The sequence below is a fragment of the Muscardinus avellanarius genome, assembly GCF_963383645.1.
Source record: "Muscardinus avellanarius genome assembly, chromosome: 7".
In the NCBI taxonomy this organism is placed as follows: Eukaryota; Metazoa; Chordata; class Mammalia; order Rodentia; family Gliridae; genus Muscardinus; species Muscardinus avellanarius.
The window spans coordinates 12,676,252-12,702,107 of record NC_137793.1 but is presented as its reverse complement, the minus strand read 5'-3'; the positions used below and the strand labels follow the sequence as shown (position 1 = coordinate 12,702,107).

General features: G+C 50.3%; 1 protein-coding gene across 2 annotated transcripts in view; it reads left to right on the top strand.

Moving 5' to 3' along the window:
* CCNJL (cyclin J like) overlaps positions 1-25,598 on the top strand; it is a gene marked incomplete at both ends in the record, with an annotated part of 56,079 nt that extends 30,481 nt beyond the window's left edge. The window contains 3 exons of one of the 2 annotated variants that reach the window (XM_080699373.1): positions 20,675-20,977; positions 22,656-22,815; positions 25,202-25,598. In XM_080699373.1, the coding sequence (XP_080555499.1) occupies positions 20,675-20,977; positions 22,656-22,815; positions 25,202-25,598 (860 nt within the window). Of the gene's footprint in view, positions 1-20,553; positions 20,978-22,655; positions 22,816-25,201 lie in introns of both variants that reach the window. The other variant, XM_080699372.1, reaches the window with a different exon arrangement.
* Between the last annotated feature and the right edge of the window lie 258 nt (positions 25,599-25,856).

Sequence of the window (25,856 nt, the reverse complement as noted above, 5' to 3'; positions counted from 1 at the left end):
AATAAAGAATAAAAAAGAGGGCTGGGGTTGTAGCTCAGAAGTAGAATGTCCCTGGGTTCAATCCCCAGTACCGCAAAAAAAAAAAATAAAAAACAACTCAACCCTCAAATTCTGGTCTCTCTGACTCCTCCTCACTCGGGGGTCCTGCCACGATGGCCGTGGTCCATCCTCTTGTAGAAATTTGCACGAGTGCCTCCCTCTGCTTGAATTTCCTCTTTTTTACTCCCTCTCCCACCTGATCCTGGTAAAACGTCACTTAGGCCTCGCGACCCTGTAGATGCTTCTTCCCACTAGCCCAGAGTTCCGGTCTCTGATGTTCAGACCTATGGCATCGTGTACTCTGAAGTAACACCCGCCGCCACCATGAGCAGTGGGTTTCAACTCGTGAAAACATCTGTGGACTAAAGGAGACGGATGCAGCTTCTGCGCTTGTCTTTTATGCCCTGCAAACAGGGACAGGAGGCCCCAGAGGCCCTGGGCTCTAAGCAGCCGGCTGCAAGCAGGACATTTCTCTGGCTTCTAATATCAGGTTGTCTGTTCTCTTTCAAGACATTATTATCTCACTTTATTGCACGTTTCCCTGCTGGTGCGGTTGGGGGCGAGGTGGTAGCTTCTGTTTGCTGCTGGGGCTTTGTCTGCTCCTAGCCATGAGCCCCACGGACACCCGCACCCAGTTCGAGAAGCAGAGGGTGAGGGTTTTCCAAATCCAGCCCTGCTCTCCTCCTAGGGATAAGCCCGTGCTGGATTTTTCGTATTATACCCAGGAGCCAGTCTTGCTGGGAACCTAGCCTGTTTGCTACTTGCAAATCCCCATTCAACCTGCCAGCATCCTTTTGTCCTTGGAGAGAGGCAGGGCTTGCAAGACATCTGGCCAGCAGAGGGTGGAAGGGTGGGATGGGCATCGCATTTCAGACCTCCGCGGGGAAATCTGCGTGTGGCCCTTGACCTGCTGTGGTCTGTGATCCGTGGGCTCCTCAGGCTTGCCGGGGGACGGGGGACTTAAATTTCCATGGGCCACAGAGCATCTGTCTGCAGAGATGGGGCAGCGGGGCACACACAGGGGACTTCTTTGTGCTGCTGTTGCAGTGGTGGTGGGAGGGGGTCGTTTAGATGGAGAGGCAGCCGTCCCCCACCCACACATCGCGCCAGCCTGGGCTGTGGCAGCAAATATGGATTTTTCAGGACACCTGCTGCAGGCTCGGAGGCCCCAGAAAAGAGAGTAGCCGTGACAGCCTGATCCTCTTCCCCGCTCTCTCCCTTCCTCGGCAGTTGCTGGGATCGCCTTCCCTTGCCCCGGGAAAGTTGGAGTTTGGCTTAGTTGATCCCAGATCATTATGGGAAGAGCCTAGGATTCTGGGAAGAGCCTAGGATTCTGGGAAGAGCCTAGGATTCTTGCCCCACCTGTCCATCCTTGCTCAAATCTTGCTTTTATTTGTTTTATTTTTTATATTTGTTTTTTGGTACAGGGGATTGAGCCCAGGAGTGCTCTATCACGGAGCTACACCCCCCAGCACTTTTTATTTTTTGTTTGTTTGTTTGTTTTGTTGTTTTTGCAGTATTAGAGATGGAACCCAGGGGCATTCTACATCCCACTACACCCTCAGCCCTATAGTTCATTTTTTATTTTGAGACAGGGCCTCACTAAGTTGCAAAGGGCCTCTCTAAGTATTAGCAGAGGCTGTCCGCGAACTGCAATCCTCCTGTCTAGAGTACCAAATGCTGGGATTACAAGCGTGCACCACCACGCCTGGCTTTTTATTGTTTATTTTGAAACAGAGCCCAGCTAAGCTAAGTTATTGTACCCTGGCTTCAAATCTGGGATCCTCTTATCTCAGCCTTCCAAGTACTGAGATTACAGAGCCAGCTTCACTCTGGCTTTTAAAGCTGCTTCTAGATACAGGCCTTTGTGTAGATGGAACTTTCTCATCCACCTGCCTTGCCTTCAGCCCCCATAAAATGGGGGTCAGTGAGGGCCTTGCCTGCAGACAGGGCAGAAAGTGAAAGCAAATCTCAGATTGGTCTCAAAAATCATGACTGAGCCTCTCCTTGTCTCTCTGACTAAGCTGATGGCAAATCCTACTTTAGCGTAGGTTGGCATTGTAATATAAATATAGTATAGATAAAAATATACTATCACTGCAGTAAAGCCACCTTCTTGAATCTTTCATCTTAAACATTAACACCGCCCCCATCTTCTCCTCCTATCTCGGCCTCCCAAGTAGTGGGATTACAGATGTCCACCACTGTGCCCGGCTGCTTTGTTTCTTCTTTCTTTTTTTTTTTTTTTTTTTTTTTTGCGGGTCTGGGGATGGAACCCAGGGGCATTCAACCTCCGAGCTACACCCCCTGCCCTAATTTTTGTATTCTTTTATTTTGAAACCGGGTCTCACTGAGTTGCAGAGGGCCTCACTAATTAGCTGAGGCTGTCCTCGAACCTCAATCCTCCGGTCTCAGCTTCCCGAATGCTGGGATTACAAGCACGCGCCACCCCGCTCGGCTCTGCCTTGTTTCTTTTAAAGACTAAACAGTACGACACATGTGGTATCTGCTAGGGTTCTGTTTATCCGGTCATCTGTTAATGGGTCTCTGGGTCATCTTCAGCCTTTGGCTGTTATGAACAGTACTGCCATAAACATTCACGTACCAGTTGTATTTGGACACTTGTCCTCGGTAATCTGGCTACATGCTTAACAGGTGACTCCGAGATGTCTCAGAGCTCCACTTTTGCCTGGTGGTTGCTGCCTAGAGGGGACTGGACCAGTGGCCCAGGACAGGGACCAGACGCAGGAGGAGGAAGGGCTGGAGAGAAGTCGGAAAGGCACAGAGAAGCCTTTTTCAAAGAGAAGCAGGACCCTAAATGCAAGACCTTGGCCAGGGTGGTGATGTAGGCTTGTCAACCTAGTAGTTAAGATAGGAGGATCACAGGTTCAAGGCCAGCCCCAGCAGCTTAGTGATACTGTTTCAAAATAAAAGAATAATACAGGGCTGAGGGTGTAATTTAGAAGTTGAATGCCCCTGGGTTCCATCCCAACATGACTTCCTCCCAAAAAAATGCAAAATCTTACTATGATTTTGCAAGACATAAGTCTTTTGTGTGTGTGTGTGGTACTGGGAATGGAATCCAGGGTCCTTTTACCTCCAAGCTATACCCCCAGCCCTGTTTTTTTATTCTTTATTTTAAAACAGGGTCTTACTGATTGGCAAAGGGCCTCACTAAGTAGCTGAGGCTGGCCTCGAACCCAGATCCACCTGTGTCAACCTCCCGAATGCTGGGATTATAAGCCTAGGCCACCACGTCCGGCTCTGCAAGACATATGTGATACATTTTTATGATTAAAAACCCAGCCCTTATTTATGTATTTATTTGTTTATTTTTGTGAAACTCGGGATTTAACTCAGGAGCATTCTACCTCTGAGCTGCACTCCCCAGCCCACTCTTTTATTTTTTAATTTTGAAACAGGGTCTCATTGAGTTGCAGAGGGCCTTTCAAGTATAGCTGAAGCTGGCCGCGAACCTGCGATCCTCCCGTCTCAGCTTTCCTCCCAAGTACTGGGATTACAAGCGTGTGTCGCCACGCCTGGCGATGTTGGTTTTTTTCATATAGAAGTCCCATGTATAAAAAAGAGTTTCCCTCCTGTCCTCACAGTTTAAATAAATAAGGGCCAGCTCACAGTTTGATGTGTTTGCGCCCAGATTTGGATAATGTTTTCATTATTGGGAAAATAAACCTACGTTCATTACTTGTGTGTGGAGGAGGGCATAGATCAAGTATGCCCACAGAAACCGCCCCGGAGACGCAACTGCCAGATTCCTTCTCCCGCTTTTCCGTCCCCCCACCCCACCCCATCCCAACTCGGTCATGCTGTGTCTTTGCTAACTGGCATGTTCTTCATTGTGGCCTCTGGACCCGTCTTCTCTCTGGGGAAACAGGGTTCTCATTGCTGAGATTTATTTATTTATTTTTATTTTATTTTATTATTATTATTTTTTTTTTCCGTGCTGAACTCTTTTCTCCTGGACTGGAAGCCTGTCCTGCCCTGGCCGACCACTTCTGGTCTGAAACTCCATGAAAGGTGTTTCAGACCAGAAATGGGCCATCTGTTTTCAGAGTAGCATCGTGACTTACTGGGGTTTTTTTTTTTTTTTTTTGAGGGGGAAGGAGAGTGGTACTGGGGATGAAACCCAGGGGCATCCTACCTCTGAGCTACACCCCCAGCCCTATTTTATTTTATTTTTGTTTGTTTGTTTATTTTGTGGTACTGGGGGTGGAACTTAGGGGCATTCTACCTCTAAGCTACACCCCCAGCCCTATTTTTTATTCTTTATTTTGAAACAGGGTCTCACTAAGCTGCAGAGAGCCTAAGTAGCTGAAGCTCACTGCTAACTTGTGATTTTCCTATCTCAGCCTCCCAAATACAGGGATTATAAGCATGGGCCACCACATCTGGCTATCCATGGATTCTGTACTTGCAGTTTTGTCTACATGCTAAAGTTTTCTTCCTTCCTTCCTTCCTTCCTTCCTTATTTCCTTCCTTATTTCCTTCCTTTCTCTCTTTCTCTCTTTCTCTTATTTTCCCTTCTTTTTTGTGATTCTGGGCCTCACACCTGTGGGCAGATGTTCTACACCGCTACGCTGTAGCTAAATTTGTGGGGGAGGGAGGGAGGGTACTGAGGATGGAACCCAGAGGCATTCTACCTCTAGGCTACATCCCGACCCTGTTTTAGTTTTTACTTGGAAACAGGGGTCTCAGTAGATTGATGAGTCTCACAACTTGCTGAGGCGGTCCTCAAACCGATGATCCTCCCAAGCACTGGAATTACAGGTGTGTGCCACCATGCCCTGCTAAAAATTTTTTAAATTTGTTTACTGGTGCATTGTAGTCGTACATCTTAATGGAGTACAAGATGGTTGAGGCATATATGCCTGTTAAAATTTCTTTAAACCCCAAACCAATGCCGGCACTTTCGTGGTGATTTGCAGACCCGTGCAGAGCAACCTTGGGAGTTGCCCCAGACACGATCCCAGCTGAGAGCAGGGGAGAGGCTCGGCTCTGGCTTCCATCCCCGCGCTCGTGCTGTGACCAAGCGCTCCTTCTGTTTCGCTCAGTGCCACGTTTTCTCATGTTTGTACCTTTTGTGGAGAGCTTTGCTATGGAAGGCAGCTCCAGGCAGAGTGCCTGGGCGCTGGCCAGTGTCCCCTGGCTCAAAAAGGCCACAATGAGCCTGGTAGAGGGAGCTTGTGTGTGTTAGATAAGCTTCGCTCGGGCGGGAGCCAGGGCGCTTTTTGCCATGAGTTCTGTGTTAATGGATCAACTGTGTAGTAAACAAGAAATAGACCAAACAGGTGTGTGTTGCGCCACTGGCAGCCTTTTACCATGGGTGCTTAGAGGGACCTGTGGCCACGGTGAGGTCTGGCCATGAGGTCATGCCAGAAGAGGATTGAAAACAAAGGAACAAAGAAAAAATGTCCCCTGGCCACTGCCCGGCCCCAAGATGACCTGGCCAGCAGCACACCAGCCAGCGGCCTCCACGACTACTTCTGTACCCCAGCCCTTCCATGCCCCCTAGAAAGCCCCTCGCCTGGAAGGAGTTGGGCTTTCTGACTCTCTGGGCTCTCTCCCCGGTCAGAGGCCTCCTTCTAGGTTTCATTCATGTTTAAAGCCTATTCCTTGCTGTCAGGCCATGTTTTCTTTGCCCCCATTGACACCAACAACCTATACCTGCAACTTACCTTGGGAGCCCAGGTGAGCCGGGCGTGGTGGCGCATGCTTGTAATCCCAGCATTTGGGAGGCTGAGATAGGAGGATTGTGGTTCGCAGCCAGCCTCAGCTACTACTTAGGCCCTTTCCAACTCAGTGAGACCCTGTTTCAAAATAAAAAATAAATCCAGGCGTGGTGGCGCACGCTTGTAATCCCAGCATTTGGGAGGCTGAGACAGGAGGATCGTGGTATGAGGACAACCTCAGCTACTTAGTGAGGCCCTCCTCAACTCAGTGAGACCCTGATTCAAAATAAAGAATAAAAAATAGGGCTGGGGTTGTAGCCTGGAGGTAGAATGCCCCTGGGTTCCATCCCCAGTACCGCAAAAAATAAAAAATAAAAAAGGAGCTGAGGTCCAGTCGTCACTAATTTATTGTTCAAGGTGTTGATAGAATATTGTCACCACAGATAATGGGAACCATTAGTATAAGTCTACGTACATGGGTCAGTTACTGAAGGTGTTTTCTTGCCATTCTGTCAGGGAGCCTCTTTCCCCATCAGCAAATGTGGATGACTACAGAGTCCTCTATTTTATTTTGTATTTATTTATTTATTTATTTTGGTGGTGCTGGGGATGGAACCCAGTGGCCTTCTACTTTCAGGGTACACTCCCAGACCTATTTTATATTTTATTTGAAAACAGGGTCTCTTAAGCCAGAACCTGCGCGATCCTCCTGTCTCACCCAAGGACGGGGGCCACCATGCCCGGCAAGTCCTCTATTTTGGCAAGTCCTCCATTTTACAAACACTGCCGCTGGGGTCATGATTCCTCTACTGATAGACTTCTACGTTGCCATCGGACTCCCCCCACCCTTGGTATACACGCTATAGCAGTGGCAGCCCTGTTGGAATCTAAGCTGTAAACTATTTCAGAAGCAAGCAGTGTCTTGCCCTGGGCCTGGCCTCCCCAGGGCCCACTGGGCTAGCCCCCCGTGCTGCCGTGGTGTTTAGATTCTGCGTGCGTGCTCTGCCCAGTCCACGGTGCAGACAAAGAGTCGTTTCCAGATCAGTTGCTTTTAGGGCTCCTTGGGCCGGAAATCAATAGCCTCATTTCTTGCTGTGGATACCAATAAAAGCTGTGCCTGCCAGGCACTTGCGTAGGACTTCCGGAGAGCCCAGGAAAGGCCTGTCTTTCTCCCAGGAAGCCATTTCCACTCCCCTTGCGCCCCCACTCGCCCCCTCACCTCCCCCCAGCCCCTCGTGCCCCTGAATCCAGCTTTGCTTACTAGGCAGCTGTCACGTTCTGCACCGTGGCTTCTCTTGACAGCAAAACGTGGTGAGCTGGGATCACGCTGTCAGATTTTGTTGGAGATTTTGGAAACGCAAAAGCAATCTTAATCCCTCTCGCTAGACCAGGATGAATTTATGCCTTGCCTCCTGCCTGGGGAAGTTAAGCTCACCAGCTCCCCCCACCTCACACCACCACCCCCGAAACTAGGACTGCTCCGGATGCCTCCGAGAATTAAATTGTAGGCTGCAGAGGCAAAGGGGGTGATTTTTTTTTTTTTTTTTTTTTTAGGGATATATATCAGACAAAGCATGAGACTTCTTGCCAGAATTAACCCCAAATCTGCACGGAAACACAGCAGCAGCCCCCACGCAGGGGGTGCTTCAGAGTGGCTAGGAGGGACGCTGTATTTCTTCCCAGACTTGGAGAACTTTGTGAATGGTTAAACATCTCAGGAATCAGGGCGGGACTGACCTTTGACCTTCATATAGCAGCAATTTTGGTTGGTTGGTTGGTTTTGTTTTGTTTTTCTCCAAAATGCTGCTGGTAACCAGTGGCATTAGGGCAGTGGCCACGCAGCGCAGGGCGGACTGGACCGGGTGGTCGTCTCCCAAGGCTCCTGCTGAGCAGTCCAGGCATGGCACGAGTGCTCCGGCACAGCGAGCCGAGGACACGGTGATTTTCCATTTCCTGTTCCCGTCTCTGCAGACTGGCAGGCAGGCTTAGCGCTTTTTTCTGGGGGAGGGATTTTGTGTGCCTGTCAGATAGCTGGCTGGGCCGGAAACTCTTAAATTGTACAGTTTGCCTTAGCAAAATCGGTCCCCCCAGATCTGCATGTCTGGGTCCTGAGAATCTGGACTCTGGGTGTTTTGGGGTCTTTTGTTGTTGTTGTTGTTGTTGTTGTTGTTGTTGTTGTTGTTGGACGGTTGGATTTGAAGCTGCAGGAGTTCGTTGAACTTGTGGTCTTCAGAAGCCCCTAATGCCATACGGGTTAAATCATTCCAAGAAAACACATTTATTTGACCTCAAGAGAGTCAGCCCTGGGGAGACAGTATCAAATGGAAAAATGTCCACCAGCCAGCCGTGGTGGCGCACGCTTGTAATCCCGCGCCTGGGAGGCTGAGACAGGAGGATCGCACAGGTTCAGAGCCAGCCTCAGCTACTTAGTGAGGCTCTCAGCAACTTAGTGAGAACCTGTTTCCAAATAAAATATAAAATGGGTCTGGGAGTATAGCCCGGAGGTAGAAAAGCCCCTGAGTTTCACCCCCAGTACCACACGAAAGAAAGAAAGAAAGAAAGTCCACAGCCGCTGTCAGTGAAGATGAATTCCACACATATAAACCCTCTGTGCACTGTGCCTGTGCTAGGTGGAGCCTGAAATAGACCGAACTCCATCCTCAAGTTGCTTGTGGTCTGAGAACATCTCCTGCAGACACAGCCTCGCGCCCGGCATTACCAACAGGTCCCTGGGCTTCGACTGAGAACAAGCCAGTCGCCCTTCCAAGAACATGCAAGTAGCCCAGTGTGGGGGCCCACAACTGTAATTTCAGTACTTGGGAGGCTGAGACAGGAGGATCACAGGTTCGAGACCAGCCTCAGCAACATAGCGAGACCCTGTTCCAACATAGAAAATAAAAAGGACTGGGGGAGGGTAGCCCAGAAGTAGAATGCCCCTTGATTCCATCTCCAGTATCCCCCCACAAAAAAAATGGATACTCTGCAGGTGTCCTTGTGTGTGGCTGGCACAGAGAACAGGAAGATTACTCAGACATTGGTGCCAGCCTCCTCTGTTCTTCAGGACCTCTGAGGTGTGGCTGCTGGGAGTTAGTTTTAGAGTTGTTTGTTTGTTTGGCAGTACTGGAGATTGAACCCAGGGGCATTCCATCTTCGAGCTCCACTTACCCCCAGCCCTATTTTTCATTCTTTAGTTTTTTAAATTTTTTAAATTTTTTTATTTTTTTTTTATTATTATTATTATTATTATTATTTTGGTGATACTAGGAATGGGACCCAGGGCCTTTCTACCTCTGGGCTACACTCCCAGACCTATTTTTATATTTTATTAGAAACAGGGTCTCACTAAGTTGCTAAGAGCCTCACTAAGTTGCTGAGGCTGGCCTTGAACCTGTGTGATCCTCCTGTCTCAGCCTCCAAAGTACTGGGATTACAAGCGTGCACCACCATGCCTGGCTTTTAGAGTTCTTTTTATTTATGTCAGTCAGGGACCCCCTCTGTGGTTGATGCTGTGTCTTGTAGTATGTTACCTGACCCAGTTGGGGCCAGCATGTATGAGACCCAATCTCCGGGGGTTGGCTGCCTTGATTTGGGTTCTGGGGATTGAACCCAGGGCCTTGTGCATGCTGATCACTACACCTACCCCTGAGCCGCCCCTGTACCCCCTTCTTGGCTAGCTCAAGTCCGGAGAGAAAAGCCCTTTATTTTATTTTATTTTATTTTATTTTTTGGTGGTACTGGGGGTGGAACCCAGAGGCTTTCTACCTCTGGGCTATACTCCCAGACCTGTTTTTTATTTTATTTGGAAACAAGGTCTCACTAAGTTGCTGAGAACCTCACTAAGTAGCTGAGACTGGCTTCGAACCTGTGCGATCCTCCTGTCTCAGCCTCCCAAGCACGGGGATTACAAGTGTGCACCACCAGGCCTGGCGAGAAGAGCCCTTCTTTATGACACCCCTTGCTCCCGTGGAACGCCACCCAGAAGGCCTCCTGGTGGAGCTCCCACGTGCTGGTAGGATGCTGGGTTCTCGCGAGGCTGGGGAGCCCACCCTGGCCGCAGGGCCATCACCCGCTTCATCAGCGTGTCTCCGTGCGCATGCTCAAAGCTGTAGCCCAGTAAACCTGACCGCACCACTTAGAGGAAGGAAAACTTACTTGCTCAGATGTTCTTTTTGGAGATCTAAGGCTTCAATCTGTGTGAGACCGGGCTGCGGGAGCTCCGGCCTTGGTGGTGGTAAACAGAGACATCACGGGAGGCCAGATCAGAGAGGGCCAGGGGATCAGGGACCATATAATCCCCAAGGTTACAGCCCTAGGGACCCATTTTCCCAGCTACACCCTACGTGCCTAGGTTACCACCCAGATAACCCATCCACTGATGAGACTACAACCCTCACGACTCAGATTACATCAACTCTGAACACCCGTGTATGAGCTCTTCACGGGGAAAGCTGTATCTAATCCCAGTAGTACTGTTGGTGGTTCTAGTTGCTTTTGAAACCAGTTTGAGACTCGAGGGAAATTACCAGCCAGCTGCGTCCCTGGTGGTGAGATGAGAGATGATTCTTGTGTCTGGCGCGTTCTCCTGGGTTTCCAAGATTCCCTTCAAGGAGCACCCGTTGCCTCTCCCCCGTCTCCCACATCTTAATTTTAATTACAAGTATTTCAGCGTCTAGACAGGAAAAGTCTCTTTTTTGTCACCGGTATGGTGGGGCTTGGCTCTTGCGGGAAACTCCAGCGCTTCCTGGCTTGTGGGCACTTGTTAAAGCAGGTTCAAGCTGAGAATATTTTTGGACCAGAGCAGAGCTGCATTCCAGAACTTTTTCTGCCAGTTCTGTCGCCTAGGTTCCCGTCAGCAGTATCTTGCCTTCCGAGGAGTTTAAAATGTGTTCTGCTGTCAGAGTGATATCTGTTCCTTGGAGAAAATTAGAAGATAGAAAATATATATAAAAAATAAAATAAGGAGCCAGGCGTGGTGGCGCACGCTCGTAATCCCAGCATTTGGGAGGCTGAGACAGGTGGTTCGCAATTCACCGACAGCCTCAGCTACTTAAGAGAGACCCTTTGCAAGTACTGGAATGAATTTCAAGCGTGCACCACCGAGCCCAGCTTAATTTTTTTTTTTCCTTTGTACTGGGGATTGAACCCAGAGGCATTCTACCTCCAAGCTACACCCCGACCCTATTTTATTTATTGGGAAACAGGATCTCACTATGTTTCGGAGAGCCTCACAGTGTTGCTGAGGCTAGCTTTAAACTTGCGATCCTCCTGTCTCAGCCTCCCAAGTACTGAGATTACAAGTATGCACCATCACACCCTGCATGATTTTTTTTTCTTTTTACACATATTGACTTAGTTCTCAACACAATCCAATGAGGTGGGCAGTATTGCAAAGCCCAGGAAATAGCTAACTCGCCAAAGCACGCAGCTTAGGAAGGGTGTGGCGAGGATGGAGAGGCAGGTAGTGGGCTTGGGATCAACTCTGTGGCTCTGGGGCATGCAACAGCCAGGGGCCTTTGTTCTTGAGCCAGATCTCCTTCTGGTTTACTGTACCAGGAAGGTTCGGGTCAGCTGGCTGAGCTTCCCAAGGTGCAGGCAGAAGGGCCTCCTCTCCTACCCCTGCAGCTGGCTGCCACATCCGCCCCGGTCCCACTGTGCGCGTGACAGGTGGCCCCTGTCGCGCAGGCCCTGCTTCCAGATGGTCAGTGAAATCATTGGGTCATTTGTAGAGTAGATCATAGAGGAATCAGGGCTGGGCTGAGGCCTCTCCACCCTGAGACAGGGAAATCCTGGAAGCGAGAAGGGAAGGCCACGTGTGACCCAGCTGGCTCAGTGCCACCGCAGACCCGGGAGGCCAGTCTGCAATTTCCTCCCAAAGAAAACAGCCACCCATGACCTCACCCCTCACCGCGAGTCTTGTGTCCACAGTTGGACTCAGGAATGCGGACGGAAGCCCGTCGGAACTGTGCCTGCGTTAAGACTTCCGTATGGCCGTGCAAGCATCCGTCATTCGTGCGTTATTTGTCCTGGCCCGCTCTGTGACAGCCAGGGCAGGACGGCTTTGCTCCAGAGAGGAAGGAGCAGGGAGGGGAGGTTTTTCTTTGTCTCCTAAGGGAGGGAGGCAGCCGGGCCAGGCAGAGTCTCCAAGTCCACCTTCAGGTGTGCCCAGCGGGCTCTGATGCTCAGGAACGGCTGGCAGTGGACGTTTGTTGCTCCAGGGCCTTCCTAACCTCATTGTCCCCAAAGGGGCTAGAGATTTTGGAAGCAGCTGCCGCTGATCCTTAGAGAGTAAGAGGGAGATTCCACCCACTCACCATCCCCCGTGGAGCTGGCAGCTCCCTCCCTCCCTGCAGACCACCAGGACTCTGCCTTTTTTTGTTTTTTAAACCCTCAGCCCCCCTTTTTTGCGGTACTGGGGGTAGAACCCAGTGGCATTCTACCTCCAAGCAATACCTCCAGCCTTATTTTTTATTTTGAAACAGAGTCTCACTGAGTTGCAAAGGACCTCACTAAGTAGCTGAAGCTGTCTGCAAACCTCCAATCTCAGCCTCCCAAATGCAGGGATTACAAGCATGTGCCACCACACCCAGCTTATTCCCATCCCTTTTTTATTTTTTACTTTGAAACAGAGTCTCGCTAAGTCACTGAGAGTCTCACTATTACTGAGGCTGACCTGGAACCTATGATTCTCCTGTCTCAGCCTCCCAAGTACAGGGATTACAGGCATGCACCGCCACACCTGGCTTCTGCCTCTGGCTAAATAGCTTGATAGCCTGGGAGAAATCCCACCTCTGGAGAGGTGGGGGACATCTGGGAAAGGTCGTGAAGGCGATACTCCTCTTCGCCTCCCTCTCTGCTTCTGAGCGTTGAACCACCATGTAGGAGGGTCGGAGTTCAAGGTCACAGTCCTGGGACAAGATGCTGGAGTAACAGTGGTGTCCACTCTGGGCATCCAGTAGATCCTGGCCAGTAGGATCAGGTGGGGGATCTTTTGTGGGATTTATTTCAATAAATCCCACAAAAAATAAAGACCTTGAAGAAATGGTCTTGTGGCATCAGCAAGGACACTGGCAGTTCATCCATACCCAAAGAAAAGGACTCCAGGTCTGGGGTGCAGAGTAGACGCCACATCCAGTACCTTTGCAGCAGCCGCTGTGGGGCAGAGGTTTCCAACTGATTGCCCAGATCACACAAATGATAGCAGGGAACAAGGAAGGCAAACTGGCCCCCAGCCTGGACTGGCCCTGGGGGAGAGCCCTGGCTCTCGCTGGTCATGGGCTACACAGCTATAAATAAAGCTGGCTGGGCTCCTGGTGACCACAGCTTTCTTCTCTGAGGAAGGAGGAAAAGGAAAAAGAAACGAGCCATCAGAAATAGCCTGCAGTCAGCCGGGCGTGGTGGCGCACGCTTGTAATCCCCGTCCTTAGGAGGCAGAGACAGGAGGACCGCACGGTTCGAACCCAGCCTCAGCTACTTAGTGAGGCTCTCAGCAACTTAGTGAGACCCTGTTTCCAAATAAAATATAAAGAAGGTCTGGGAGTATAGCCCGGAGGTAGAAAGCCTCTGGGTTCCACCCCCAGTACCACCAAAAAAAAAAAAAAAGAAAGAAAGAAATAGCCTGCAGTCCCAATACTTGGGAGGTAGAAACAGGAGGATCACAGGTTCGAGAACAGCCTTAGCAACTTCCAGCAACCTAGTGACACCCTGTTTCAAAACAAAAAGCAAAAAGAGTTGGGGATATAGCTAGGAGGTAGAATGCTCCTGTGTTCAAGCTCAAGTAAAACACACACATACACACACACACACACACACACACACACACACACACACACCTTGGTTCTGTTCATCCAGGAAGCTTTGGCCTCCTCCTTGAGCCTGTAGGAAACCTGAGTCTGTAAATGGGCATCCCGCCGGACATGAAAGGCGACTGGGAACATTAACTGGCCTGTCCAGTTAAGGGACATCAGGAATGAGAGAGAACTGGATTTTGAAAAAGTCTCATTCTAAGCCGGGCATGGTGGCGCACGCTTGTAATCCCAGCATTCGGGAGGCTGAGACCGGAGGATCGCGGTTCGCGGACAGCCTCAGCTACTTAGTGAGGCCCTCTGCAACTCAGTGAGACCCGGTTTCAAAATAAAGAATAAAAAAATAGGGCAGGGGGTATAGTTCAGAGGTCGAATGACCCTGGGTTCCATCCCCAGACCCGCAAAAAGGAGAGAGAGAGAGAGAGAGAAAGAATATAAAATATAGGGCTGGGGATGTAGCTCGGAGGTAGAATGCCCCTGGGTTCCATCTCCAGTACCAAAAAATGAAAGAAAGAAAGTAGTGAGACTCTCATCAACCTAGCAAGACTCTGTTTCAGAAAATAAAAATAAATAGGACATGGAATGTAGCTTAGAAGGAGAATGCCTATATGGGTTCAATGCCCAGTACCACTTTTAAAAAAGCCGGCTGGGGGTGAAGCTTGAAAGTACAATGGCCTTGGGTTCAATCCCCAGTACCACTCACATAAAAAGCAGCGTAAATGGTGTTAATGATTTTGGGGCTCGGCAGTGCATTCATGGGGGTTCGTTAGAACTTTCCCTCTTTTTCTTTCTCTTACTTTGTTAGTATTTCTAAATTTTTCCAAAATAAAAGAGGAGTTTTGTTTAGTTTCGGGTACCAGGGGTTCAACCCAGGGGCATTCTACCTCCAAACTACACCCTCAACCCTTTTTCCTTTTATTTATTTATTTTTTTTATTTATATTTATTGGTACTGGGGATGGAACCCTGGGGCATTCTACCTCTGAGATACACCCTCCGCCCAATTTTTTTTTTTTATTCTTTATTTTAAAACAGGGTCTCTCGCTGGGCGTGGTGGCGCACGCTTGTAATCCCAGCCCTTGGGAGGCAGAGACGGGAGGATCACACAGGTTCGAAATCAGCCTCAGCTACGTAGTGAGGCTCTCAGTAATTTAGTGAGACCCTGTTTCCAAATAAAATATAAAATAGGTCTGGGAGTATAGCCCGGAGGTAGAAAGCCCCTAGGTTTCCACCCCCAGTGCCACAAAAACATAAAAAATAAAACAGGGTCTCACTGAGTTGCTAAGGGCCTCACTAAGTCGTAGCTGAGGCTGTCCTCGAACCACAGTTCTGATTACAAGTGTGTGCCACCATGCCCGGCTTTTACTGTTTACTTTGAAACAGGATCTTACTAAATTGCTGAGAGTCACTAAGTTGCCAAGGCTGACCTCAAACCTGTGATCCTCCTGTCTCAGTCTCCCAAGTAGGGGGAGTCACCACGCCCAGCTAACTTTTTTAATCCAGGATCCAAACTAGGTTCACATGGAATCTATTATAGAGATATAGTAGGTTCTCTTCCTCTCACCCTTTTTTGGTATTTCATGACACTGGTTCAAAATAAAAAATAAAATAGGTCTGGGGGTCTGGGGATGTGGCTTTAGGGAAGAATGCCCCTGAGCTCAAACCCCCAGTACTAAAAATAAAAAATTGTAAAAGGCATTTTCAGGACCCCTTGATGTCTCGGAATTGCCAATGGCATTAAGATTTGTAGGAAGATAAGCTGGGCATGGTGGCACACACTTGTAGCCCCAGTGCTTAGGAGGCTGAGACAGGAGGATTGCATAGGTTCGAAGCCAGCCTCAGCTACTTACTGAGGCTCTCGGCAACTCAGTGAGACCCTGTTTCCAAATAAAGAATAAAAAATACGGCTGGGGGTATAGCTCAGAGGAAGAATGCCCCTGGGTCCCATCCCCAGTATCGAAAAAAAAAAAAAAAAAAAAAAAAAGATTTGTAGGAAGATATCCTCAGGAATAGAGGCTAAAGTATTGGTGGTGGCTTGTCCTACCTTTCACTTAACAACCCAGAAATATCAGCATTTTTATACATCATACACAGAAAACACAGAAGAACTGGGGTCTATATGTCCACCCTTGTGGCATCTGGGTGAAGGGTCATAAGCATTCATTCACCTTTCGTTGCTTCTGTGGGTTGGAAGATTTTCAGCATAAAAATGTGTTCCCAGGGGATGGAGGAGAGCCCGTGGCTATTGTCTGCCTGGGAAAGACACACTGTGTCCGGCTTCTCCCAGGAGATCGGGGATCTGCCTGAAGACCTCAGGCATCTGTCGTCTGTGCCGTCTGTTGAAGCCGTTGGGTGGTGGCAGCCCAGGGGGGCGGGGAGGGGAACCTCTGCTGGGCGCTTGGGCACGTGCCACCCGAAGAAACTCATAAAACCTTTTCCGGCTGTGAAATGTCACCAAGCTGAGGCCGGCCTGACCCAGATCGCCCCTGGGTGTAGAAGCTGAGTTCTCCAACCAGCTTTTTCTCTGAGCCCCTGGGTGCCAGAGAAGCCCACCTGCAGGGGTCCTGTGAGGATCTAGCCCCAAACGCTTCTATACTCCCAAGGAAAGATTTATTTCATAAAGAAACAGCCCGTAGGCTTTAGTGCTGTTGGGCCAGGGCAGGCTCATTGAGGATTCAGACCCAGCTCTGGCCTGCAGTGCGGAGGGTCCCCGGGAGGCCTGTGAGATTCCTCAGTAAGCTGGGGGGCCCTGCCTTGGAAGGTAATCCTCCTGAGCCTGGTAGCTCAGCTCTGAAAGGTTTCAAAAGCCGAGAGGAGAGGGGAGGTGAAAACTGATAGAGCGCATCTGCTGGTGGGCCGTCACAGACTGCTGGCTGGCAGCAAAGCCGAGCAGGGGTCCCGGTGTCGCCCCAGCACCATGCACATTTCTGCCGCGGCTGTGGGTTCCCTGTGCCACCTCGGGGGGGCTGAGGGTGCAGCTCAGAGGTAGAGCGCTTGCCTAGCGTGCAGGAGGCCTGGCCTGACCCCAGGACGCAGGAAGGAAGGAGGGAGGGAGGGAGGGAGGGAGGGAGGGAGGGAGGGAGGAAGGAAGGAAGGAAGGAAGGAAGGAAGGAAGGAAGGAGGGAGGGAAGGAAGGAAGGAAGGAAGGAAGGAGCCAGGTTGCATCTGTTGAGTGCACATGACTCAGGGTGACTCAGTTTCCCACAGGTTATAGGGAAACCTGGGCAATTGGGCAAAAATAAATAAATAAAAATAAAAACAAAAAGAGCAACAACTACTTAACTTTGTGTGTGTGTGTGTGTATGAAACCCAGGGGCCTTGTTCCTTCGGGATACACCCCCAGCCCTGTTTTTTTGTTTGTTTTTTTGTTTTGTTTTGTGTGTGTGGTGCTGGGGATTTTTTTTTTTTTTTTTTTTTTTTTTTTTTGCGGGTCTGGGGATGGAACCCAGGAACATTCGACCGCCAAGCTACACCCCCTGCCCTGTTTTTTTTTGTTTTTTTTTTTTTTTATTCTTTATTTTGAAACAGGTTCTCACTAAGTTTCAGAGGGCCTCACTAAGTAGCTGAGGCTGGCCTTGAACACGGATCCTCCTGTCTCAGCCTCCCAAGTACTGGGATTACAGCATGTACCACCATGTCCGGCTAACAACTTTCTTTTTAATTTGTACAATGAATACATGATTATTGGGGGAAATACATAGGGATGCAAGATTGTCAGAAAAAACCTCAAGTGGCCCAGAATTCCACTATCTATGGAGGACTTACCCATTGTTCATTGAACAAATACGTTTATTGGGTGCCTGCTACAGGCAGGACGCTACGGGGATTGGAGGCAGAGCAGGAAAGGGGTCAGATCCAATTCTAATACCCATGAAGATTGGAACTGGAGCTGGGCATGGTGGCCCATGCCTGCAATCCCAGTGCTTGGGAGGCTGAAGCTGGAGGGTCGCAGGTTCGAGGACAGCCTCAGCAACTTAGCAAGATGCTGTTTCAAAACTTAAAAAGGAGCTGGGCAGGCCAGGCGTGATGATGCGTGCTTATAATTGAATTGCAGGTTCGAGGGCAGCCTCAGCAAGTAGTGAGACGCTCACCAAGCTAGTGAGACCCTGTTTCGAATAAAAATAAAAAAATAAAGCCGAGAATATAGCTTGGAGGTATAATGCCCCTGAGTTCAATCCCCAGTAACACACACACACACACACACACACACACACACACACACACACTCTCACACAAGCTCTCATGGTGGTGTATGCCTGTAATCCCAGTTCTTGGAAGGATGAGACTGGAGAGTTGCTGGTTTGTGGTGACCATTCTGGATAACTCAGCAAAGCCTTTTACAATTTAGTGAGACCCTTTTGTTTTAAAAGTAAAAAGTAAGGCTGGGGGTATAGTTCCAAGGTAGAATGTACCTGGCTTCAATCCCCAGTATAAATACATAAATAAATAGGCTCAGAATGTATCTCTAAGTTAGAGCACCCTGGGTTCAATCCCCAGTATAAATACATAAATAAATAGGCTCAGAATGTATCTCTAAGTTAGAGCACCCTGGGTTCAATCCCCAGTATAAAAATAAATAAAAAGGATCAGAACTGGAGATCTTAGAAACAGGTGCTGGCCATTAATATTAGCGTCGATAATAAGTGATCTGAGTGTGATGACGCTGTGGCCTCAGGACTGAACCCTGAAGGCCGCTGGGTGGAAGGGGCTGAGGGATCGCCCTCGGGCCAGGCGAGGTCTCCTGCGCAGCCGCAGGAGCCCAGGGTCTGGGTACCGCCATGCTTGAGGCTCTTCCTCTTGGGCTTTCCGCTCCACATGGTCGACAGTGTGCAAGGCAGGAAAAAGGCGTGCGTGGAGGCAGCGCCATTCTGGCTGGGGCACTGGGATCCGGGAGCAGATGGAGACCGCCTGTATTTTAGGGTCCTTCACCATGTTGTACGTTTCCACCTGCTCCGCATCAGGCCAGAGCTTGGGTGCAGGCCTTTCTCCCCCACTTCGTGGGCCCCTGCCAGGCTCCAAGCAGACATGCCTGGCCGGCCCAGCATCGAGTTTCATTGGGCAGCAGCAATGTCTTTGAATTCGGGAATGGGTCCTATCTGCTGGGAGCAGCCTGGAGCTGGCCCTTCCTTATCTCTCCTGAGAGGCACAGAAGGCTGGTGAGAACTGGGTCAGAGCCCCTTGCAGGGAGCAGGTGTGAGCCTTGTTACCCTTTGAGGTCTGCAGGGCCGCCCCGCCCCTCTCCATCACAGGCTCAGCAGCTGCTCTGCACGGGGAGGCTGGGCTTGGAGCCCACAGGTGACAGACTAAAGCCAGGCCCTGCAGGGCTCTGCACCTGCTGCGGAGGGAGGGAGGGAGTCAGGCAGGCTTCCAAGAGAGGCCCTGTGACAGAGGTGAAGGCCGTGTGAGGGCTGGTGGAGGAGGAGGGAGCTGATGGGGAGCCCAGGTCGGGCTCTAGGAAAATGCACAGTGCTGTAGCGCCGCCAGTGCTGAGGTCCGTGTGAGGATCACTGAGGCTGGGGCTTGGGGAGCCCTGCCTTGCAGAGCCTCCAGGTCCCTGCAGCGTGGCCCGTGGTCCTTGACCTGCGGTGCATGAGGAGCCCCTGGAGCTGGCAACAGGTGCCTTCCTTCCCTGACCCTTGGGTGGGTCAGCCTGAGGCCTGTGTTTTAGACGCTTTGGTAGGATCAAGCCCGTTGCCCACGGCGGTGACTTGCTATGTGGCCTTTGGGGCTCTCTTCCCTTTTCTCTCCCGACCTACCAGTCTTTCCTGGGCTCCCTTCCAAGCCAGCTGTTTCCAAGGCAACAGAAGCCAAGACCCCCCCACCCACCCACCCACCCACACTCGGTATTGCGGGCAGCAGGGAGACATCGAAGGGCATTTCCACATCTGGAAGGAGCAAGGTCAGATTTGCAAAGTCGTTCTGACCCTGGCGTGGAGGTTGGGTTGGCGGGGGCCACTCAGGAGGAAGGGGGTGCAGGGATGCCTGAGTGCTATTGCTGACTGCTCTCAAAATCCTGTGTGCCGATCTGAGCGTCCCATGTGCGTTTTCTCATTGGATTTGCAAATGCTTTATGAAGTATATATTCCGTGTGTGTGTGTGTGTGTGTGTGTGTGTGTGTGTGTGTGTGTTACTGGGGATAGAACCCAGGGGCCTTTTATCTCTGGGTTACATCCCCAGACCCATTTTATAATTTGTTAGGAAGATTACAAGCCACCACACCCAGCTATGCATTTCATTTTATAGATGAAGCTGAAGCTGGATATAGTGGTTCGAGTCTGTCATCCCAGCAACTTGGGAGGCTGAGGCAGAAGGATTGCAAGTTCAAGTCCAGCCTCAGCAACTTAGTGTGACCCTGTTTCAAAAAAGGGAGAGGAGGCTGGAGCGGGTCATAAGGACATACACCTTTCATCCCAGTACTTGGAAGACTGAAACAGGAGGATCACAGGTTTGAGGCCAGCCTCAGCAATTTAGACCCTGTTTCAAGACAAAATAAATAAATAAATAAATAAATAAATAAATAAATAAATAAATAAGCTGCCGGGCTTGGTAGCATGTATTTGTAATCCCAGTACTTGGGAGGCTGAGACAGGAGAATCACAGGTCCCCGGCCAGCCTCAGGTACTTAGTGAGGCCCTCTGCAACTTAGTGAGACCCTGTTTCAAAATAAAGAATAAAGCCAGGCGTGGTAGCTTACGCTTGTAATCTCAGTATTTGGGAGGCTAAAACAGGAGGATTGTGGTTCCCGGCCAGCCTCAGCTACTTAGGCCTTTGCAACTCAGTGAGACCCTATTTCAAAATAAAGAATAAAAAAATAGGGCTGGGGTTGTAGCTCGGAGGTAGAATGCCCCTGGGTTCCATCCCTGGTACGTCAACACACACACACACACACACACACACACACACACACACACACACGTACTTTGAGACTTGGCCATGATCACACAGCGGAAGCGATGGCTTACAAATTTGAGCCCAGGTTTGACATCTAGAACAGAAGAGGATGTTTATGTTTGCCCCTGTTCTCAGCAGTCCAGCCTTTCGACTTCTCTGCATCCTCTCTGCCAACACCACCCAGGTGCTGTCCAGTGGGCCCTTAGCATCCCGGTGCCAGTAAGTACCCCGGGAACCTGTGCTTCTGTCCCCACAGGTAAGTTCGAGGACAGGGAAGACCACGTGCCCAAGCTGGAGCAAATCAACAGCGCGCGGATCCTGAGCGGCCAGGACTTCTCCCTCACCAAGAAGGAGCTGCTGAGCACGGAGCTGCTGCTGCTGGAGGCCTTCAGCTGGAACCTCTGCCTGCCCACGCCCGCCCACTTCCTCGACTACTACCTCTTGGCCTCCGTCAGCCAGAAGGACCAGCACTGCCACGCCTGGCCCGCCACCTGCCCCCGCAAGACCAGAGAGTGCCTCCGGCAGTATGCCCACTACTTCCTGGAGGTCACCCTGCAAGGTGAGGGCAGCGGGGAGCCTGGGACCCAAGGTCAGGCCTCTCCTGGCAGCCCCGCCCAGGCACTCGGCATCCAGGAGGCTCTGAGGGGAGGCTCCTCCATGACCAGGACTCCTGCAGCCACATCACCCACACTCTGGGGGAGGGTGGCAAGACAGGGCAAGGATCCCCCCCCCCCCGCTGTGTTCCTAAAAACATGGAAAAGAAATAGCAGAAGCCAGGCATGGTGGTGCACGCTTGTAACCCCAGCATTTGGGAAGCTGAGACAGGAGGATTGCGCAGGGCAAGTTCGAAGCCAGCCTCAGCTACTTAGTGAGGCCCTTTGCATCTCAATGAGACCCTGTTTCAAAATAAAGAATTAAAAATAGGGCTTTGGGGTGTAGCTCAGAGGTAGAATGCCCCTGGGTTCCATCCCCAGTACTACCAAAAAAAAAAAGAAAAGAAAAAAATAGCAGCTTATGAAGCCGGGTGTGGTAGCGCACACTCGGAATCCCAGCATTTGGAGGCTGAGACTGGAGGATCACGGTTCGTGGACAGCCTCAGCTACCTAGTGAGTTCCTCCGCAACTCAGTGAGACCCTGTTTTAAAATAATTTTAAAAAAAATAGGGCTAGGGTGTAACTCGGAAGTAGAAAGCTTCTGTATACAAATAAATAAATAAAATACAATCCCCAGTAATACATATAAAATAAAGGCAAAAGTCATTGAAAACCAGGAGCAATTGAAGACTTGTCACACACTGAAAACCAAGACTTGTTCATGAACTCTGCAGACATTTCCGCTGTTTGCTTTTGCATAATAGTACCGGCTTTGCCATATTGCCAGCTCTCTCTTAGTAGGACATGAGATTTCTTTGCGTTAATAAATACCAAACTCCTGTAGCCATTCATGCATTTATTCATTCAGTGGGGTTTTCGCTGAGCGCCTACTTGGGGCCAGGCATTGTTGCTCTGGGTAAGTAGGTAAGTTAGTCATGAGCTTAAACAGAATCCTAACAGCCAAAAGAGGACAGCAGCTTGGCAGTTCTGCTCAAAGCTCAGCACGAGCCCCTTGCAGCCCTCCTGGGACCAAGGATACTGAGGCTCGAACCCAGGGGCATTCTACCTCTGGCCTACACCCCAGCCCTATTTTATTTTTCTTTATTTTGAAACAGGGCCTTGCTAAATTACCGAGGCTAGCCTTGATCCTGCAATCCTCCCTTATTAGCCTCCCAAGGACTGATATTACAGACCTGTGCCACCATGCCCGGCCCAAGGACAATAATTTTCAATCACTCCTCTAAGCTGATATCAGAAATCCTGACCTAAAAGCCTAGGTGTTTAAGATTCAACCGTAAACTGGGCGTGGTGGTGCGCTCTTGTAATCCCAGCATTTGGGAGGCTGAGACAGGAGGATCACAGGTTCAAAGCCAGCCTCAGCTACTTGGTGAGGCCCTTTGCAACTCAGCGAGACCCTGTTTCAAAATAAAGAATAAAAACTAGGGCTGGGTGTGTAGGTCAGAGGTAGAATGCTCCTGGGTTCCATCCCCAGTACCTCAAAAAAAAAAAAAAAAAAAAAAAAAGATTCATCCGTAATAGAACTTTACATTTTCTAAGTTCTTGGCTTCTTACGGGGCAGTGGTGAACGCCCACAGCGTAGGGGAGCCTTGTGGGCGCTCAGTGTCTCTTGGGATTCTCTTTCAGATCACATCTTCTACAAATTCCAGCCTTCTGTGGTCGCTGCAGCCTGTGTCGGCGCCTCCCGGGTCTGCCTGCAGCTCTCTCCCTACTGGACCCGAGACCTGCAGAGGATTTCAAACTATTCCCTGGAGCATCTCAGCACGTGCATCGAAATCCTGCTGGTGTGAGTGGCTCTCCTGACCTCTGTGCTTCGGTGTGTGTGTGTGTGTGTGTGTGTGTGTGTGTGTGTGTGTGTGTGTTACTGAGGATTAGGGATTTCTGTCTCTGAGCTATACTCCCCAGCCCTTTTTGTTTGTTTGTTTGTTTGTTTGTTTGTTTGTTTGTTTTGGTGGTACTGGGGTTCCTGGAAGCCCTTCTATCTCCGGGCTACACTCCCAGACCTATTTTTACATTTTTATTTGGAAACAGGGTCTCCTAAGCCAGCGATCCTCCTTTCGAACCTGCGCGATCCTCCTTTCTCTGTCTCCCAAGCGCAGGGATTACGAATGTGTGCCACCACGCCCGGCTGTTTGTTTGTTTTTTGATGTTTGTTTTTGCAATACTGAAGATAGAACCCAGGGGCGTTCTACCTCCGAGTTACACACCCAGCCCATTTTTTATTCTTTATTTTATGAAACAGGGTCTGTCTGAGTGGCAAAGGACTAAGTCGCTGAGGCTGTCTGCGAACCACGATCATCCTGTCTCAGCCTCCCAATTTTAAATTTTTTTTTGGGGGGGTGGTACTACTGGGGATGGAACCCTTCTACCTCTAGGCTACACTCCCAGACCTATTTTTATACTTTTTTTTTTTTTGAAACAGGGTCTCTTAAACCAGTGCGGCTGGCTTCGAACCTCCGCGACCCTCCTGTCTCTGCCTCCCAAGCGCAGGGATTACAAGCGTGCGCCACCACACCTGGCTTTAATTCTTTATTTCGAAACAGGGTCTCACTAAGTTGCAGTGAAGGGGGTCACTTGTAATCCCAACTCCTGGGATTACAAGTGTGCGCCACCACGCCTGGCTATGCTTCTGTGTGTTTTTTTTTTTTTTTAAGAGTTGTTGGCTTTTTTTTAATCAGCACATTATGATTATGCCAAATAGTGGGAGCCATTGTGACCTCCCTGTACAAGCATGTAACGTAATTTTGCAACTGAGCTCTGTGAGTGTTTTGAAGTATTGAAGTTCCATTTACTGGAGATTTCCTCGGGCTGGGGTTGGGGATGGTGCCCTCAGCTTAAGCAGCTCATGCACAGGGGGCAGGGGTCTCCTGATACAGGGGGGTTGGGGCAACTTTAGTTTTGCATGGGTGCCCCTCCCTCTAAGTTTTGGGGTGCTTTGAGCTAAGTCCCAGTGTCATCTTATGGATAATCATATTGAGGGCTTCTTGTAAGCTACTTTTCTCAGCTATGACTGCAAAGCTTGAGCTCTTAGCTAAGTCCAGAGTGGCTTCACCTAAGAAGCCACAGCCTCCTCACCAGGGTCCCTGGGAAGCTTTCAGAGGAAATGTTCGATATGTCAGAGAAGCTGGACCCCGCTGGGTGTTGAAAGCTAAAGTCCATAGGGGCTGCTGGCAGGAGGGCAGGCAGGACCCGCAGCCCCTACCTGTCTACCCTCGGGCACTTCCTCTTGTGCCCAACAGGTGGCAGCACGTCCTGGATGCTAACCTGGCAGAAGTTTCTCTCTCTTTTTTTTGTGGTACTGGGGATGGAACCCAGGGGTATTCTACCTCCGAGCTACACCCCCAACCCTATTTTTTATTCTTTATTTTGAAACAGGGTCTCACTGAGTTGTAAAGGGCCTCACTAAGTAGTAGCTTGAGACTGTCCACCATGATCCTTTTGTCTCGGCCTCCTAGGTACTGCGATTACAAACAGGTATTACCACGCCCAGGTTATTTATTTTATTTTATTTTCGGTACTGGGGATGGAACCCAGGGGTATTCTACCTCGGAGCTACACTCCCTGCCCTATTTTTTATTTTTTATTTTGAAACAGGGTCTCACTGAGTTGCAAAGGGCCTTAATAAGTAGCTGAGGCTGTCCAAGAACCTTGATCCTCCTGTCTCAGCCTCCCAAATGCTGAGGTTACAAGCATGCACCACCACGCCCGGCTCAGTGTATTTATTTTAGATGGGAAAAATCTCCATTGCATCCTCATCCTTTGAAATGAAAATATTTAAGCCCCAACAGGCAATTTGCTTATTATCTGCCAGCTGAAGAGTAACCCAGAGGGGCCTAGAAGGTGGAGATTGTGCCCCACTCATTCAGGCACCATGGCACCCTCTGTACAGGACCTGAAAGTGTAGTGTTGAGCAGAAGGAAGCAGGTGGGACCCACGTTACCCTCTGAGGTGTTAAACGCTGACCCAGGGCAACGGAACAGCCAAGCTTAGTCCCCACAGGTCACCGATCTTCTCTGCAGGAAGCAGCTCGGGCTCAGATGGAGGCCTGAGTCTAGTCTAGTTGGCCTGGGGGTTACAGCCTGCGCATCCCTGGGCCCCGCTTAGCAAGGAGGTGCAGGCAGGTGTCAAGTGACCTCTGACCCCCAGGTCTCACCAGAATCTTTTCCTTCCAGAGCCTATGACAGTGTACTCAAGGATGCAGTCGCAGTCAAGAGCCAGGCGTTGGCGATGACGCCTGGCACACCCCCCACCCAGGTGCTGTTCCAGCCGGCCGCCTACCCCGCCCTGGCTCAGCTCCAAGCCCCCATGCAGGACCTGTGCCTGGCCTATCGGGACTCGCTGCAGGCCCACCGCTCGGGGAGCCTGTTCCTGGGGGGCGCGGGCTCATCCCTCCACACCTCGTACCCCGCCCTCCAGCCCTTCGATTTGTGTCCCCTGCCGGTTCCCTCGTCCCTGAGCATGCAGGTGGCTGTAGCAGCTGAACCTAGGCACTGTCTGGCCGCTGCCTACGGAAGCAGCTACTTCAGCGGGAGCCAGCACGTATTTCCTGCAGGCTGTTTTGACAGATAGGCCAGCTTTGGGCCTGCGGGGAGGCCTCGGACACCCAGGTACAGGAAGAGAACGGCGAAGAGGAGGAGGAGGGCGCAGCCCCATGAGGCTGCGGGAAGGCCGGCTCCAAGGAGCCTGTGGCCCTTGAACATAGAGGGCTCGTTCTTTTCATTCTTTCTTTTTTTAAATAAAACTAACCCAGAGCAAAACACCCAATACCCAGTGACGTACCTCACCAGAGAGCATTCCTCTGAAAAAATAACTCTTCATTTGTGTCTG